Source organism: Vanacampus margaritifer, chromosome 1 (assembly GCF_051991255.1).
Source record: "Vanacampus margaritifer isolate UIUO_Vmar chromosome 1, RoL_Vmar_1.0, whole genome shotgun sequence".
Lineage (NCBI taxonomy): Eukaryota > Metazoa > Chordata > Actinopteri > Syngnathiformes > Syngnathidae > Vanacampus > Vanacampus margaritifer.
Genome location: NC_135432.1, coordinates 12396682 through 12414739, shown reverse-complemented (window position 1 = coordinate 12414739; position 18058 = coordinate 12396682). Strand labels below are relative to the sequence as shown.

Sequence of the window (18058 nt, the reverse complement as noted above, 5' to 3'; positions counted from 1 at the left end):
GATGGTCATCAGTGAAGGACTACCACACGTTTGTTTGGGCACCAGCTCCCGCCAACTATGAACCGCAAACCGAGGTCAACTGTTGTGCTCAATTCCATGGTACTCGTTTACTCTCCATCAAATCCCACAATTAGACAATACATAAATCTATGAACGGATGGATGCATTTGAAATCTGCTACTAACATTGAGGTAGAAATGCAGACCTACCACATTACAATATTTACCTGACATCTCATTTGGTAAATTAGGACAATCTCATGAGATTACGATACAAAGAAAGCGCTGTATGAAAAGTTCTGCATTCATTTTAAGTTTTGAGGCAGTTGACACAACCCATGCTATGAATATTGCTAAATAGTTTTTTAAATCAGCTGAAAAATAAATACATGTAATTGCTGCTGTACATTTGACCTTTTATGGTTTCATATTGCTGTTTAAAAAAAAAAGAAAAAAAGAAAATCAACACATTTCTTTATTCAGACTTAATATCCAGAAAAGGGTGAATTCAACTTGTCGACCTTCAGGAGGTTTTATCATAATTTAGACTGTGACAAAAGCAGGGCTTGTTTTCTTTCAATTGAGACACAACAGAGAACTACTTCCATTACACAAATACATTGAAACAATATTTACTTAAAAGTTTACACATACAAACATAAAGGGCTGTCTGATTGATGTTAAATTAGACTTAAATCTTGTCAGGGGAATTAAGGTTACATTATGTAGATGTGGCCAGATGTGCAGTGAATGGCTGAATTGAAACATTTGAAAGCTATTGTCTTTTTTTTTTGTGTGTGTGTGTGATTGAAATCCTATCTGTTAAAATTTCGGATTCAAATAATGTAAGATTGTAGATCTTCTCGTAAGCGGGTCAAATTTGTATTAATCTGTTGAGTCTCTGTTGGTGGTTGAATGCCTTTCTTCAGGCAGGACGGTGGGTAATGACAGTGGCCAAGACAATGGCGTGGGGTCCACCCAGTCTTGTCAGTGGCCGCCGTTGAGCATGATTCAGTGTGAACGGCGCAGGTACAGCAGATGAGGAGCTGACCTCTGCAGAAGTGATTAATCGCAAACCTGAGCATATTGTCATTGTTACTTTTGATTGAAAGAGTAACAGAAGCGAAGAAACTCCCAAGGAAATTGTATGATGTTACTCATCGATGAGAGTCATTTAAAAAGATGTTGCCCCAAATGTGACCCATGTTAGCGCAGTGAATAACAATACAGCTCGTAAATTTGGTGCGTGATTGCCTTGTCTGCTTTTTTTTTTTTTTTTTTGCCTTGTCTGCTTTCCCATCCGCATCCCAATTGGTGCATGTGTGTTGTTGCAGGGAATATGCGTAAATTATTCCTCATTAATGTGTTGTAGATTTATATTAGTTCAGCTTTCTTTATGGTCTGTAGTTACTTCAGCTGGCGGGACACTGGTCACATTTACACACATTTAATTCTGTAAAAAAAGAAGGAAATAAAATAAAAGGAAGATACAGAAAACCTGAAATTAGTGTTGATGGACAGACACACTACAGAGCTATGGCTAGCTAAATATAGTAGTGATAAAACATGTGGCACAAAATTGGTTTAGTTCTATGTGTCACGATTGATAGTAGTAGCAACGTGACAAGATTTCCCCAAAAAGTCTGCCAAAATGTTGAGTCACGTTGGAATGGCCACTTCAACCCGAGTAGGCCTACAACGCGCCAAGATTTTAACCTGGTACCTCAGGGATTGTATTCGCGCATTAGCGCTAGCCATGTTTTTAAAACGAAACCTGTTTTGCATTCAAATATACCATTTGTGTAATTCTTCTTGTTTGTTTAGTTTTACAGCAAATTACAAATTGGGGTATCATTTTACAGCTTAAATGACGCTTAAGGAACGGCGGCAGGATTACATACGATAGCTTCCTACGCAAGCAACATAGTGCATTCGGGGTACTTTCAGAACGTAGGAAACTTGTAAACGCACCGCGGCGTTTTGCACAGTAATCGTTGAGAGAAGCCAACATTGAAATCACTATTATCGTTTCAGGCGCTGCCATTTTACAAGAGTAGTCTTGATATTTACCCTGCTGAAGCACGCAACGTATGAATGATGATACTAGAAAACAAGTCAAAGGAAGGTGGAGACATGTTTACAAATCTTGTCGCAACAGACCAGTAGAATAGTAGATTCCTGATATTGCTGCAAACTGCCACTATAGATTTTTGGTGCTTGCAGGTATTTTTAAACACTACTTCATCATAGCTAACGTTCTCCAGTTTTAGATTTTTTTTTTTCATTAACAGGTAACATATCGTACATAAAATTTCAGGCTTTAGGGTATTTCAAAATGATGTAAATTGTCATTACTCACTTATGAAATCAAATTTAACAGCTGAATCATAAATTGTGCTGTCACAAAGATAACAATGCTCATTTTGATCATTTAGAAGCTCTCAGTATGATCGTTCCTCAGTTCCTCTCAACTGCAGAACCACACCGTGACCATAATAATAAAAAAAAATCAATTAATATGCCTCTGCATGATGCAGTACATTTACCACTATTGAAACAAAAACAAAAAAAGCCGATACTCTAGTTAGCATGTAACATGCATCTGCAAATTGTTAAATTAATATGAGAGGGATATTTTAAATTGTTCATCATTAGTTGAAAATGTTTAACTCTTTGACTGCCAAAAACGTTAAATAACGTTTAGTAAAATCCTACGGAGGAGTGCCAAAGACGTTAAAAGATGTTTTCTTTTTCAAAACAGAGGTGAAACTAACCATTTTCTATTGTTGATTACTGAAAAACGGAATAAGGTAGAAACAAACTTTTTGTTCTGATGAAGGATGAGAGTCCAATCTTTCATTTGGTAGTATGTGTGTTTCCATAGTCCAAACACATAATTTTCTATGGACCTTGAAAGATCAGTCAAAAATGCTTAAATCGGCTGGCACCCACGGCATCCCTTTTCTGAAAACGTCTGGCAGTCAAAGAGTTAAATACAGATGTTGTGGTCAATATCCTGACGTAAACAAACTTTTTTAACCCCTATCAACTCCTTTTTAGCATCCTACCTTCCCAACCTTAGTGCCCAAGAGTATGAATTTGTATACGTCGACGCCAAAGGGGAAGTTTGCTCCAGAAGCTCTAAATTTACATTTTGCGCCCCCAAACCCCTGGAGGATCTGGTGACCCTTGAAGAAGAGCCACATGGGGGGGAAGAAGCCACAGACATTCTGCTGGTTGTACCTCATGCTGAAGTACTAAAGGTAAAGAAATAATATGAGCGGAGTAGTGAACAGAATCAATGTTTTTGAGTGACATCTTCTTTCCTTTTCCCTCGTCAGAGCCGACTGCAGGAATGTTTGCGAGAGCAGGCTGAGCTGCTGCAGATGCAAGAGGTAGCAAATGAGGAAAAGGAGAAAGAGAGGGAAGACTTCAACAGAGAGAGGGTTGCCTGGAGCAGAATTCACAGAGAGCTCGATACCGGCATCAGCAGGCTGCACGAAGAACTGAAGAGGAGCCAGGAAAAGATGATGGAGATGGCCAGACGGCAGACGGTATATTCATAGGCTGGATGCCATATCTAATATCATCCAATACAATAGATCTATGCCTTTCTTTTTTTATTATAATCTCAATCAGAGAGGTATTCACTATGTTTTTTAATTTAATATGTTTGTAGTTTGCTGTGGTGTAGGTTAATGCACTGTATTATACTAAGAACTGTTTCTAATATTTTTGGTTACCTCCTTTTTTTAAATTATGTATGTGCTGAGATACATTAATGATGCCTTTGGTCACTTAGGAGGAAATGTCTGTGGGGGAATGTCTTGCACAAGAAAAAAGTGCTTTATTGGAAGTGAGAGAAGCCAACAAAGTGCAAATTCAACAACTGGAAGAGGACATCCAAATAGTGACACAAAGAGCTTTGGAACGAGAGACAGAGTTGGAAAGGTGAGTTGCTATTTTTACTTAAAAAAAAAAAGATTCTTTACCCAGGTATAAATCATTTTAAATGTGTGCAGGCTAAAGGAGAGAGCTAAAAGGACAGCAGCCCAGTTGAAAGAAGAGGAGATTGACAGAAAGATACTGCAGGTGCTTTCTCACGGAAATACTACAATTAGTGTGTCTTTTTTGTTTTTCTCACATTTCTCCCCTGTATGATCTCCGCTTAGACCAAGCTGGAGCAGACGGAGGGTGATCTTCGAAGTTTTTCCAAAGAGTTCCATGATTTGAGGAACTCCCTGGCCCAGAGAGACACCAGTGTGCTGCAACTCCAGAACACCATCAGTACCCTCACGCAGAAACTAACTACAGCCCACAGGAAAGAGGTCTGTGGAAATCAAAATGGGCACAATTGATAGCAAGCACTTTATGAAAAAATAAAGATACACCTCAGCAGTAATTACTCCGCATGCTGCGCCAGCGCACAAACCAAGGTCTTGAAATGCATGGCCTGTACAGAACTTTCACCTCATCTCCCTTTGGGTTGTCCAGAAGGATGAGAAGACCAACTCCATAGTAAATTTTGTGGCAAACATTTAACATATTTATTAGGGGTGTGCCCAAAAAATTGCTTCTCATAAGAATCGCGATTCTCATTTAGTACGATTCAGAATCGATTTTAAATGTCCCAAAATCGATTTTATTTAAATTATTTTATACTGTCTTCCCTTTGTTTGTGTGTGCCTTTATTGGGAGCGCTGTTCATGTTGTACCCGATTTGGCCACTTAAGGGCAGTGTGGTTCCACGCGGTCTGATACACTGTTAAGTTGTAGCCACATTAGAGAGTAGAAGGAAAAAGTCACGATCAAGTTATTCTATATAAAGTTATTATATATATTATATATTAAAAAAAAAAATTCAGCGTGGAGCTGTTCTTTTGAGTGATAAAAGGGCCGCGAGTAGCATGCTACTTAGTCAGACTGGAGTAGATCATTAAGATTTTTTGAAAATCTATAAATTGAACCAAAAATCATTGTCTGACTAATCATTTTGAAGCAAAAATCAACCCTAATCGAAAATCGATTCTGAATCGAATTGCACACCCAAAAATCGAGATTGAATCGAATCGTGAGACAGTCAAAGATTCCCACCCCTAATATTTATGCCATATTCCGCACATCTCACTCAAAACTTTTATTCCAAGTCACAACTGGAATTTCGTATCAAACCACTCCCAAGATAGCATTTGGTTATATATGTTTTTGTTGTCAGACATTGAACGAGGCAATGCTGAGTGAGATGAGGAGCCTGCAGGAGCGTCTGGATGCAAGTGAGCGCGCCATGGACATCCTGAAGAGCAATCTAAGTGCAATGGCTGCCGAAAGAGATCGCGGGCAGGCTGAACTGCATCAGGCCCGTCTTCAAGCTGCCCAGCTTACCTTGCAACTTGCAGATTCCAGTCTGACTCTGAGAGAAGGCAGGGCTCAATGGGCTCAGGAAAAACAAAGTCTGCAGCACACCTTCGAGGTACGGTGATTGAGAATAATTCTTTTGGGGTCTCTTGTTGTTTAATGTTATGATGGGTGTGTGCCGCCCCGACAGAAGGAGCATGAGCAACTAGAAAGCCTTACTGCCGAGATGCAGACGATAGAGGAAAAGCTTCAGGAGGAGAGGACAGAGAGAGTGAAGCTTGAGGTCGAACTTGGGAGAGAAAAGGATTGCAACAGGGTGAGAAAGATCACAAAGTCAACTAACACACTCATTCAGAAGAACACTCAGCACTCAACATGTGTCACCTGGGAATTTTCTTCTTACCGGTTCCACACAATTGCGTTGTTGAAGTTTAAGACAATACAATTAAGTTAATGTTCGGTCAACACAAACATAATACAATCCTGTGGAAATAGTTTACAAGATAATATTCATTGAAGTCAACACTTAATTTTACCAAGTGCATATAAAAGGAGGACACATAAATAAAATATAATCAAATACAAAGACAAGATTATCATAGGCATCCAAACAGCAATGCATTTTCCCTTTTTTAAATTTTTTTTTTTTATTATTAAATTTCTTTTTGGAGAGCTCAATATTGTTCATTCATTCATTTTACTGATTTGACATGTCATCATCATTGCTCTCTCTTTTTTTATTTTTTATTTTATTTTTATTTTTTTTGTATGTGCGTGTGTGCGTGCGTGTGTATTTGTTAGTTCACCTAAAACCTATTAAAAAAATCCCATACCATTCACCTAAACCAGTGGTGTCCAAACTCGGTCCTCGGGGGCCGGTAGTCCCGCAGGTTTTGGAGGTTTCCCTGCTCCAACGCACCTGTTTCAATCAACAGGATTGTTATCAGGCTTAGTAGAGCTTGCTGATGAGCTTCAGCTGTGTTGGAGGAGAGAAATATCCAAAACCTGCGGGACTACCGGCCCCCGAGGACCGAGTTTGGACACCACTGACCTAAACCGAACACTTCCAGCCAGAGTCGTGAGGCCGTCAGGAGACCCGAGGAAGGACCAAAGAAAAGAAAAGAAAGCAATGCATTTTCCATAGCGTTGGAGCCTATCCGATTCCGAGCTGCCTTTGGGCAAGAAGTTAGGTACATCAGTCATCTAAACATGTGAAAATTGTTATTTAACAGAAATGGGTTGCATGTTTTAAACTTCTGATCCTGCATCACATAGAAACATTTATTTCGCATAACTTTCAAAAGAAACATTTGCAGTCATTCAGACTAGCTTCATTGGTTTGTGTACTGTGACTAAAATGTTTTAAGGAGTCTGTAAGAATTTTCACAAAGTTGTAAAACACAGGTGTCAAACTCAAGGTCCCGGGGGCCAGATACGGCCCACCACATCATTTTATGTGGCCCGCGAAATCGAATCAAACATGTCAACTTCCACGACGCTTGCTAAAATCTGTACCTAAATTTCAAATTGTCATATGTAATAAATAACATTGCGATATTGCAAGCATTTGCTTGTTACCAAACCGTTTATTACAGTAACTGGACCAACAGTTGAGCAAACTATTATTCTTGACTTCTGATTTCAATCCAACAATTTGTTGTGTACTGCATATGTAATAATATGAGGAGGTACATTTATATGGTTTCACATGGCCTTATGCGGCCTGTGACAAAAATGAGTACCATCCATGATGTGGGGGTAAAATATCCATGTTGATTTTTCAAAACCGTCGACGGGATGTTGCACACAATTTGTCGGGTTTCGGGGTGTTAGTGTTGAACCAAAAGGTAGACCTAAGCACAAAGAAGCAGGGAGGCAAAACTGTATCTCTCTCTCTCTCTCTCTCTCTCTCTCTCATATATATATATACTGTATATATATATATATATATATATATATATATATATATATATATATATATATATATACACACACACACAAATCGGAACAAAAAGGTGTGGGAAAAATACTTAATTAACAAAGTCCAACAAAAAAGAAGTTCAAATTATTGAACGAAAATGGGGAATGGCCTCACCACGACAGTAAACGTGACATGACTAACGAACAGACACAGCCTGTAACGAGCTGGTTGGTAAGCAATAAAAACGGGGCTGATGAGAACAGGTGGGGATGAAAACCTGATGAGAAGACAAGACTTGGAAAAAGGGACACAAGCAAACATGACATAACATGAGAAAGAATAAAAAATATGTCCAAGACAAAGTCAACAAAAACTGACTATGACACACACACACACACAAAAAACAAATAATCTCACGTTATTGAAAACATTATGCAAGCGAAATCATCTGACTTGCCCTGTATTCTTTATGGCATCTGCAGGTCCAACTAAGTGAACTGCGCAGGGAACTCCAAGAGCTGAAGGCCAGCCTGAGGGTTGCCCAGAAGGAGAAGGAGCACCTGTGTTGTGAGAAAAAAGTAACGAGCAGTCCAGTTGCCACAGTTGTTGAATATCCTTAATGCACCGTTTATGTTCTCTTTGTAATCAGCTGATAAGCTCCAGAGGCGACTTAATGGCTTGTATGGATTAACAAATAAATAGCGGTTGTTTTTCCCCTTCTTGAGACTAGTACTCCCATTAAACTGCTACTTCATTCAACTGCAGTCATTATCAGCTTTAAATTTAGTCCAGGTAACAGTTCGTATCACTCTCTAGTTCCCAGTAGCGATATTATTGCTATTAATAAACCAATCGATTATTGAATTGGGGCGATTACAGAGACAAGCGTACTGTTCTTGCTAACGTCCCAGTTGTCGGGCATCTTTGGTCCGTTGTTGTCTTTTCAGTCGTTATTGTGCGGCGTAAAACGTTTATGGCGTAATATAAATCAGCGCTTTTCAGGGCAGTCAGTGCTGCTGTTAAAACGCCTGCAGAGTTTTGTCGTTAGCTAACCGCTATCGCTTTGGCCCGCCACTTTGGACGGCGTCGACGGCCAATGTTTTTAAAAACGCCGGTCCGGTTTATGTAAACGCTCATCATGTGCCACAATGGCAGTTGTCGGGAACATAAAATAAATCTCTCCAATGGAATAATGTTTGACGTGTAGTAGTAGTTGTAAAGCGCGTGTTTACATAACAGCAAACGGCGGCGTATTGTGTAGCGTGCGTGTCCACTTTATGTGGCAGACATATGGGGGTTATGAGAGCACTAGCGACTGAAGCTGTGATTACGGAAGGCCCGCCCCGCTGTGTGCAATGATGGCTGTATTCCCCACCACAGGACTTGATGGACTACATCTGTCAGTTGGAGCAAAAGATGGGAACAGCAGCCAGTGCCAAGTGGAGCGCTCCCCCCGCCGCTTCCACAGGTGAATGAAGCCACATTAATCTACCCAACACCCTGCAGATGGGAACAGTAAAAGTGTTAACTTTCATTCAGCGACAACACTAAATAGCCTTCCAGATTGCCTGACTCGGGCGGCGCTCTGTGCTTGTGTTCCTTGTCATCTGTAGGCCGCGCTGACGACGCCTTGTCAGACTCGTCGGAGGATAACGACCCGGAGGCCTCGCAGCCTTTCGGACCGACGAGACCTCTGGGAAAGTACAGCTTGTACACCACCCCTCCGCCCTCCCCGCGAGAGCTGGAGATGAGCGGCGTTGTTATCAGCCAGCCAGCTCCTCTCTCCTTGTCTCACGAGCCCAGATCCTCTTCTCTGGCACTCGGCTCGGATTCGGTGAGACCCGAAAGCTGAGCGGCAGTTATGTGTGATAATGAAAATGGCATATGCCACTACACCTGCCAACGCAGCCAGCAGATCATTGAATAAAGATGTCAACCCAGTGAGGCAATTATGTGTGAGTTAGTTTGTTAATAACTGTGTGTGTGTACGTGTGCATGTGTGTGTGTGTGTAGGAGGAAGAACCTGATCCACTTAAATGTGTAAGAAGACACAGCTATGGAGAAGAATTGGCACAGCTTTCTGATACCACGGACACAATGCTAAGGTGAAACACACGCACAATGCATTAAAATGTCCAGAAATGACATTTGATGCCAATTTCATACGTAAAAGTTCACGTACTAAAGTATACCGCTTCATTTCAGTGGCTTGTATACTTACTTTGGTTTTAGTACCTCCCAAAAAATAGAGCGTGAATAAAACTAATAGCAATAAGGTCAAATAACTTGCAAATTGTGTGCAAGTGTTATTTGTTGTTTGTAGACATAGCTGCTCAGCTAGATAATAGGCTGTATGATAATACATAAAATAAACCATGTGTGCAACAGAAACTTTAAATCTCTTCCTAGTTTGCCTCCAGGCCGAGGTTGTAAATAACCTGCACTGAGCAGACCTCGCAGGAATGTATCAAATAGAATAGAACAGAACCGTGAAGAACAGTTTTAGCAGCTCTCTCATAATTATAAAAGATCTTTAATGAACAAGCCGTGTCGATTGCCGGCTAGTTTAACGTGGTTTTAAAAAGTCAAGGTTTCAATTACTGCTTTTCTTTGTTTTTCTGTTTGAGGGGACTTCAGGCAACAGCAATATGATTGGCTGCTTGCAGAGATCACATAATGAGTTGCTTTTTTGATGTTAATGATGAAAGGCCAGCCACTGTTTTTTTCCCCTCTACTTGACTGAGCAGAGAGGGGAGTGGTGAGCAGTTGTAGGGAGAGGAAGGAGACGACAAGAGAAACTGCTAATTCCAGCATTCTTACGGATGCCTGTGCTATGTCGATAACTTTTCGCTCTAAAAAAAAAAAAATAACTTACCAATAAGAAGAATTTAAACAGAAACAATGGTAATATTTATCACTTAACATGGTACACAGTTCGTAACTCATTTGCTCCCCAAAACGTATAAATACGTTCCATTTTAAATGTTCTAAGTGTCCCAAAGACGCATTTATACGTTTTAAGGTTGTTTTTATGCTAGAGCATACAGAAGGCTTTGATGCAGCCTCTGAACTGTAGAGTAAGGTTGAAGAAAAAGAAAAAAAACTGACAGCCGATGGCAGCAGAGCAAAAGAGATCAACCAGGACCATTTTTAAAATTGTTTAAAAAACAAACTAGATTTGTGGATAATGATGAAACTTAGCTATATTCTAATGCTAATTGCTGCAAAACGGAAACGGATAGAAATATACTTTTTTTTCCTGATGAAATAAGAGACTTTAATCTTTCTTTTGGTAGATTTCATGTTTTTATATCAATAGAACACAATATTCTGTGGGCATAACATTATAAAACAAACATATTAGATGCAGAAACAATAAAGCAACAAATTATATGAATAAAACTATAGTATTATCAATTGTAAGTATAGGTTTAGAAATGAACAGCATAATGAATGTAAAAAGTTATCTTGGGCTATGATCACACTACAGCTCAATTTAGATTTTTTTTTTGGATGATATGTGACGTGTATCAGATTTTATACAGACTTTGTTTTATTTATTTATTTTTTAAATCTGTTGTGACCTATATGTTACCAAAGCCCAACATGTACTCTGGTGCGGGCAGGGGAGCAAAAATTGGACATTTGTGGTGATGGTAGTAATTCAGCCACACAGACGGTTCATTAATAATGCACAGCAATGACGTCGCCATAATTAGGGCGAGCTGCATCATATCCCCAAAATGTTTCTACCTCCTCCCAACTCGCTCCTTTATCAATATGTTAAGATGAATCCCTACACGTGGGATCCTATTTACTTCCGTAAACACTGTGCCATGTGACGTGGTGCGCATGAGTGTCACATCACGGACGCATTTCCTTTACATTAGAAGCCGTATTTGTTTTTGTAAAGTGAACCAGTAGTAAAAAGAGCGTATTTTTACAAAAAATCATTTTGCCCTGCAGTGTGAACGGAGCCTTAACTCTTTGACTGCTAGACGTTTTCAGAAAAGGGATGCCGTGGATGCCAGCCGATTTAAGCATTTTGACTGATCTTTCAAGGTCCACAGAAAATTATGTATTTGGACTATGGAAACACACATACTACCAAATGAAAGATTGGACTCTCATCTTTCATCAGAAAAAAAAAGTTTGTTTCTACCTTATTCCGTTTTTCAGTAATCAACAATAGAAAGTGGTTAGTTTCACCTCTGTTTTGAAAAAAACGTCTTTTAACGTCTTTGGCACTCCTCCATAGGATTTAACATTTTCAACTAATGATGAACAATTTAAAATATCCCTCTCATATTAATTTAACAATTTGCAGATGCATGTTACATGCTAACTAGTGTATCGGCTTTTTTTGTTTTTTATTCAATAGTGGTAAATGTACTGCATCATGCAGAGGCATATTAATTGATTTTTTTTATTATTATGGTCACGGTGTGGTTCTGCAGTTGAGTTCACCTCTGTTTTGAAACAAACGTCTTTTAACGTCTTTGGCACTCCTCCATAGGATTTTACTAAACGTTATTTAACGTTTTTTGGCAGTCAAAGAGTTAAAGAGATACTTGACTCATTGAGCCAGTTAATATTTTGTTCAGAATGAATTTGGTAACTTCATTCATTTTCTTGTACAATTAATACCTTAAAATAGATGAAGATGACATAACCTGTGCTGAGGAAGTGGGTAATGACCAATTATGGCTCAGTTTGCTGACCAAACCCAGAAAACAGGTGAGCCACGATTGGACATTACCTACTTCCTCAGCACAGGTGATGTCATCTTCAGTCGACAACAAGTGGAAAAATTAATTTTTAAAGTTATTAAAATTATCAAATTAAAACTGGGCAAAATATTAACTTTTTACTGCTGAAAATGGCTCAATGAGTCAAGTATCCCTTTAATTTCGAAATAAGATCGTGACAGCTCTAATTGATCCAGTGAGAATTGTGTTTTTGGTGAACCAGCTGACTAACTACTTTGAAAGACTCAAATTAAAACTATGCTTTTAAACATATAGATATTCCCCTATGCAGTGGACATTTAAGATGTATAGTAAAAAACTACACTCCCTTTTAAATGCCGGGTTTTTGCGATATCAAAAAATGTGACCAACGCAAATAATTTCAAAACTTTTCCCACCATTTTAACTCGTATAAGTAATGTGGTTGCACGTGTGTGCATATCATCTTATAACTGGGGGTGTGGTTGCATTCAGAATTAACCAGTCACATTCAAACTCAGGTTAAATGGGAGTTAGCACACACTTGCCATGATTTAAAGTGCCTCTAATTAACCCCAAATTAAGTTCAGATGTTGTGTTTTAGTGGGCTTTTCATGTCATTGTGGTCTTCCCATCTTACAGCACAAGACAGAGTCTGCAGAGAGCTCTCATTGTTCAACTTCATGAGTTAGTTACAAAAGAATCCCAAGACATTAAATATCCTGTGGAACACAGTACAACCAGTTCAGGGTGTACCCCGCCTACTGCCCGAAGCCAGCTGGGATAGGCTCCAGCACCCCCGCGACCCTAGTGAGGAAAAGCGGCCAAGAAAATGGATGGATGGATGGATGGAACACAGTAAAAACAGTCATCATCAAGTGGAGAAAAGATGGCGTAACAGTGACATCACCATTGACAGAACATGGGCCCTTAGTCAAAGTGGAGGGAATTATGAATAGTTTCAAATAACAGTGTTGGCACAAAGCCTTACGGTCTCAGGATGTCAGGAAAAGCTTAGTAGAACATCTCAACTTTATTTGGGCATAATCAGAGGCACTTGAAATGGTGGCAGGCACCGAACAGCACTTTTTGTATCTAACAATGCTGCAGCGATTTACATCACAACTGAGATTGTTGTACGTTACGATTACTCACTCACCAGCCTCCACACTCTTGCATTGTTGGAGGTGTTTGATGTCGCCAGTTATGCGAGTATTTAGGTGTTATAGGCTCTAAAGCGGAAATGGCTGAGAAAACATACAGTATACTGTCTGAAGTCGAAAAGCTTCAAGGTCATCCTGCGTTGGCCTCCCAGTCGAAGGCCAAGGTCAGACACAAACGCTACAAATGGAGCACAATTGAAGATTTAAAGTGAAGGAATTTAGATTTGCATTATTGACGCCATATTAAAATGAACAGTTCTTTTGAACAAGCCTACAAATTTGCCCCCTGTCACGGTGGCTGATTTAAACATGAGCAATGCATCACACTTTATGAGCCCGCCACTTGATTTGTGTGTACAACCTCACTCTGCAAAGTAATTAGTGAACCCAGCCAGCGGGAAGATGCAGCCGAGTAAAAAGTAACATATTTCTCCTTGAAATATAGCGAAGCAAAAGAATAAAGAATCCCAAAATGATGGAATTAAGTGCCTCCACTAAATTGTACCTCACACATCTGGCCTCACACAAAAAAATGACTTCTCCAATGAATCCTGAGCTCACTAATGCACACAGACAAAACGCCAGCAATTATTTATGGTGACAGGGTGAGTATGGCCGGAAGATGAAAGTTTTGAATATGTGCTCGTAAAAGAAGTTGAGGCGGGGGGTGAGACAGTAGGGAGGGGGGCTTGGGAGGGCCGAGATGGGAGGACAAGGGGACAGATAAGTTGACAGCAGGCCGTAGCAATGATTTACCTGCGGGGGTGTAGCGCCGTCACGGGCCAATTTTCAGCATCATTAAAGCCCTCGCTCTCCCTCTCAGGCACTCCCTCCGTCTAACCTTTTGCAACCACACTGTGCGTTTCTCTCACTTTTGCACACTCTGCTCTGTGTCCCCACCCCACCCCCCGCCCCTTCCCACCAGTGATCTGTCCAACATGTCGTCATGGTAACCAGCGGAGCGGACATCCCACACGTGAGAAGCAGCAGCTCCTTTTTTGTTCTTCCATTATTTCTCCACAGACTCAATGTGGATATGCAATCTTTCTCATTTTTTTTGTTCTCTTTTGGGGGGGGGGGAGAAAAAAACAGATCAAGCCGACGTTTACGATAGGCATAAGATGCTGGCCCAGGTGGACGGAGCGTGCGTTTAGGCTCCGCTTCGCAGGTTGTAGCCGAATGCTTCCAGTTGAATCATTGCTACGTCGAGAGCTTTACGGCGGATGTTATGTCGTTTTTATGACATTTGTGATTAGGAGTCATGACAGGCACCGTAATTATGATGTTTTGTGCAGGGCCGGGCCCCGCTGAAAATCATGGCAAAGCTCCCTCGCAAGCATTAAATTCTCCCCATCGCAGCTTTGAATGCGATTCATGACAGCATAAAGCATTGATACAGCACCGTGCTGGAATTATTTTGCAGTAAGCCAACGCTATGATGTTATATTGCTCCTCCATTTACTCCTGGACTAAGATTTTAAAATGCACTTTCTTAGACACGTTAGCAGGTGATGAGCACGCAGTAAAAATTTAGAGTCGCCGAGGTGCTTAAAGATGTTTTTGCAATCAAACGCTCGTTGAACAGATTGAAGTTGACAGAAACTTTGTATGAATAATATTCTAACTTAGATGCCTTCGTTTTAGACCAGCTGAACTAGCATTTACTTGCCGCTCGCAGGAAGGCTTTAATACATTCTTCTGCTCTTAATTCACATTCACACAGCTCTAAATTTGTGCATAAATAATTGAAGAGCAGTCTTATGAAAGAAAATCTTTATAGATACCGATATCATCACGTGCTGTCAGTTTGTATCCTGAGGCCTGTGGCAAGATACTGCCGAGTAGAAATTGCTGCCTAGTAAAAATTGCTGCCTATCTTTATATCAATACTGTATGCATTTTTTTAGATTTTCTATTTGTAATATAGTCCAGTTGTTCTGCAGTTAAGCTCAATTTGGCTGATTTCAAAGAAGTTGCCACACTTGGCGATGAAACCTTGATAAGTTTATGTGCTAATTTTGCACCTTATTTTTACTGTAATAAGGTTTTTAAAGTAACTTTTTTTAAGTTAATGCACGGATTAGGGATGGGTAGATTGAATCATTATTCAACTCACTGATTTTTTAGAATTTGGTTGAGTGTGTGGAATTGTTGATGAGCCACATCTTGAAGCAATCCGCTATTTGTGGAACGTCACGTGACCAAATCTGGAAAACAGGTTAGCGGCTTCCTGTTTATGCTGCAATAACTAGCATAACCTCAGGCTGATGGTTTGAAGCTGAACTTGCTTGCTAAAATTTAGTTTTCTTTACGACACTGTTGTCTTTGGACAAAAGTTAAATACATGTATATCATTTATTTATACAAATAAATATGTAAACACAAAGCCTAAACATCTGATATTGTCATCTTGTGCAAATCAAGACATTTGAAGTTCCTACAGGTGTGTTGTCCTGGTGTCCTTCTATAGGGTTCCGCCATGCCGAAAGGAACAGCTTCACCTTTTTTTGCTAAAAGCAAAAGTTTGTTGTACATAAACCGAATTGGGGCAATGGGGAAATGCAATACCTGGCTGCAACCAGCAGAGGTGCTGTTCAGACTCAAGTAATTTGTCTAAAAAAAAAGAAGTTTTTTTTAATTGTCCTTTCTGAGAAAAATGAGCTACATTGCACACTCTAGCTATTGAAACAGGAGTTCAGCACATTCAGAGAGAAATTCCAACTGATCAAGTAATTGAGCATTACTTTCCCCCTTTGTCAACCAAAGAAATGTAGCTAAATGCCCATCCCTAATATGTATACCTAAAGTGCATTTTAATCTTTATCTTGATCCTGACATGTTGTGTTTACTTATGTCTACACTATTTTTTTTTGACTTTGTCAAGATTTTATATCAAGATCTGTTTTATTGTAAGGGAAGAATGTCAGTTTATTGAAGTGAAGCTAGAAGGGAAATGGATTAATAATGTGCAAAAGAAATGGATTTTAATGTTTAATCTTCTTTCTGTGGGATTATTGAAAAAGTCGTAACTGAGCAGGTTTAGTAGGCCAATCTCTCACTGTCCGTGTGTTATTCTGGTGTTCATCCTTTGTTTGAAATGGTTTTAAAAGCACACTACATGTATCTTGTTATGTGTTTATAATGCAACTTTTAAAGTTTTTTAAACTATTTCTTGGCGGTCACTACAGAAGGCCGTCACATCGCAATAAAGCACCAATAGTTAGGGTTTGTTTTGGAATTTGTGTTCATGCCGCCATGTATTTTCTTTCTATCAGCCATGTAACAGGTTTTGGGCTGGGGTTCTTGTATAATAAAACGGTTTATGTATCCATTATTGGGCGTAATGTGTCTTATTCTGGCCAAAGATCATGGCAATATTTGGATCCTGGCGTGACATTTCACCGGCAATTAACTGTGCCATTTCTTCAGCGCTGCTACATTCCCTTCTGGCTCATTGTCTGCTTCAAACACACTTCTCATTCAAGGTGTGTGTGTGTGTGTCTGTGTGTGGGGGTTCTCCCTTGGCCCCCTCCCTGAGGCTCCACCACCTTCCCCTCTCAGGGCCGAGCTGCTCCTCATCGTCATCTTCATCCTCACGCCTCGCTGCTCCACTTGACGGTCGCCTCCTTTTTTTTTTTTTTTGAATTTCTTCTCAAGCACACTCCCTTCGTCTTGAGTGTGGGGTGACGATAGCTAATTATAAAATCAATGATGCCGGGCTGCCTAGTTTACAGCCCCCTCTAAAACCTTAACTGGGAAATCACTGTGGGATTGATGACTCCCTCACTCTTTATCTCTTTTAATTAGAAATGTAAAAGATATGAAAGAGCCAGAGGCCAGAACACATCTCCGAGTTTTTTATGATCCCGCCTCCTCCTGCCCAAATCACCTCTTCCCTCTACCTGGGCCTTGTTTATTTCCTCTTACTTCATTTTCCTCCCTGCTGGCACACCCTCCATCCTCACGCTCCTCGCCAGCCGCTTCTCCATCACTTGTTCCATTACCCTTTCTTTAAGATGGCCCACACACACACACACACACACACGCACACGGGGGAAGGCGTTAAATTTATGGTCTTTGCACTTGAGAGCGTTCCTCACCTTCCCCTCACCTCTCCTCTCTTTTCCCTTGACTGAGCCGCAACCCTCGCCGCGTTCGCCGCATGTGTAACAAATGAGGAGCACGTCCTTTCTGTCTGCTCTGACCCAAGCAGGAGCTGTAAAATGATGTCGCGTCACACGTAACGACCCCTGCTGCCACATGAGTGCAGTCGACATATTGTATGACTCACACGTCTCTGTCTTGTATACGGCGTTGCTTCGGTCCGTGTCTTCATATCGCATCAAGTTGCGGTCACACCTTCGGTCTGGGACTTTATTGGGGTCAAAGGTCAAAACATTCCTCTCGTAATATTTGACTTCAGTGAGCTTTATCAGTCAACTACTTATCTGATATTGCTTGTGGTTGATTTTGTTCTATTACCAACCAATGGGATAAACTAAGCAAAATTTGGAGGCCAGTAATATGTAAAAATAATAAACCAACAGGGACTAATCTATGGAATCACTTGTGAAAAAATATCAAATTGACCAAATTTGGATGTGGATGCCTCTTCCCCCCGAGAAATGATTTCACCAAGAATATGCTAACGTAAACACTGCTGTAGCCAAAAACATTCAAGTTTTAAGTGTCAAAAATGTTTGGGCCAAACAATGGCAATATAATGTAAGATAACATGAAAGTGATTGGACAGTTCCCACCAAACTGAGATGAAAATGTATAATCCCTACTTCACAGCCAACCATGTTACTTAACTCATTCACTGCCACTAGTAACAAGTAAACTTGTCGTCAATTACGCTTTTTCAACGAGATGGGAGGAGGCGTGTCTGAC

The 18058-nt window shown here is 40.2% G+C and overlaps 1 protein-coding gene across 2 annotated transcripts in view; it reads left to right on the top strand.

Moving 5' to 3' along the window:
* calcoco1a (calcium binding and coiled-coil domain 1a) overlaps positions 1-16499 on the top strand; it is a 17734-nt gene extending 1235 nt beyond the window's left edge. The window contains exons 3-15 of one of the 2 annotated variants that reach the window (XM_077573372.1): positions 1-99; positions 3060-3262; positions 3341-3553; positions 3802-3950; positions 4022-4091; positions 4172-4327; positions 5215-5469; positions 5545-5670; positions 7758-7853; positions 8656-8743; positions 8889-9109; positions 9289-9380; positions 14091-16499. The exon at positions 1-99 is cut by the window's left edge and continues 4 nt beyond it. In XM_077573372.1, the coding sequence (XP_077429498.1) occupies positions 1-99; positions 3060-3262; positions 3341-3553; positions 3802-3950; positions 4022-4091; positions 4172-4327; positions 5215-5469; positions 5545-5670; positions 7758-7853; positions 8656-8743; positions 8889-9109; positions 9289-9380; positions 14091-14118 (1796 nt within the window). In that variant the 3' untranslated portion in view covers positions 14119-16499. The other variant, XM_077573364.1, reaches the window with a different exon arrangement.
* Positions 16500-18058: the final 1559 nt, after the last annotated feature.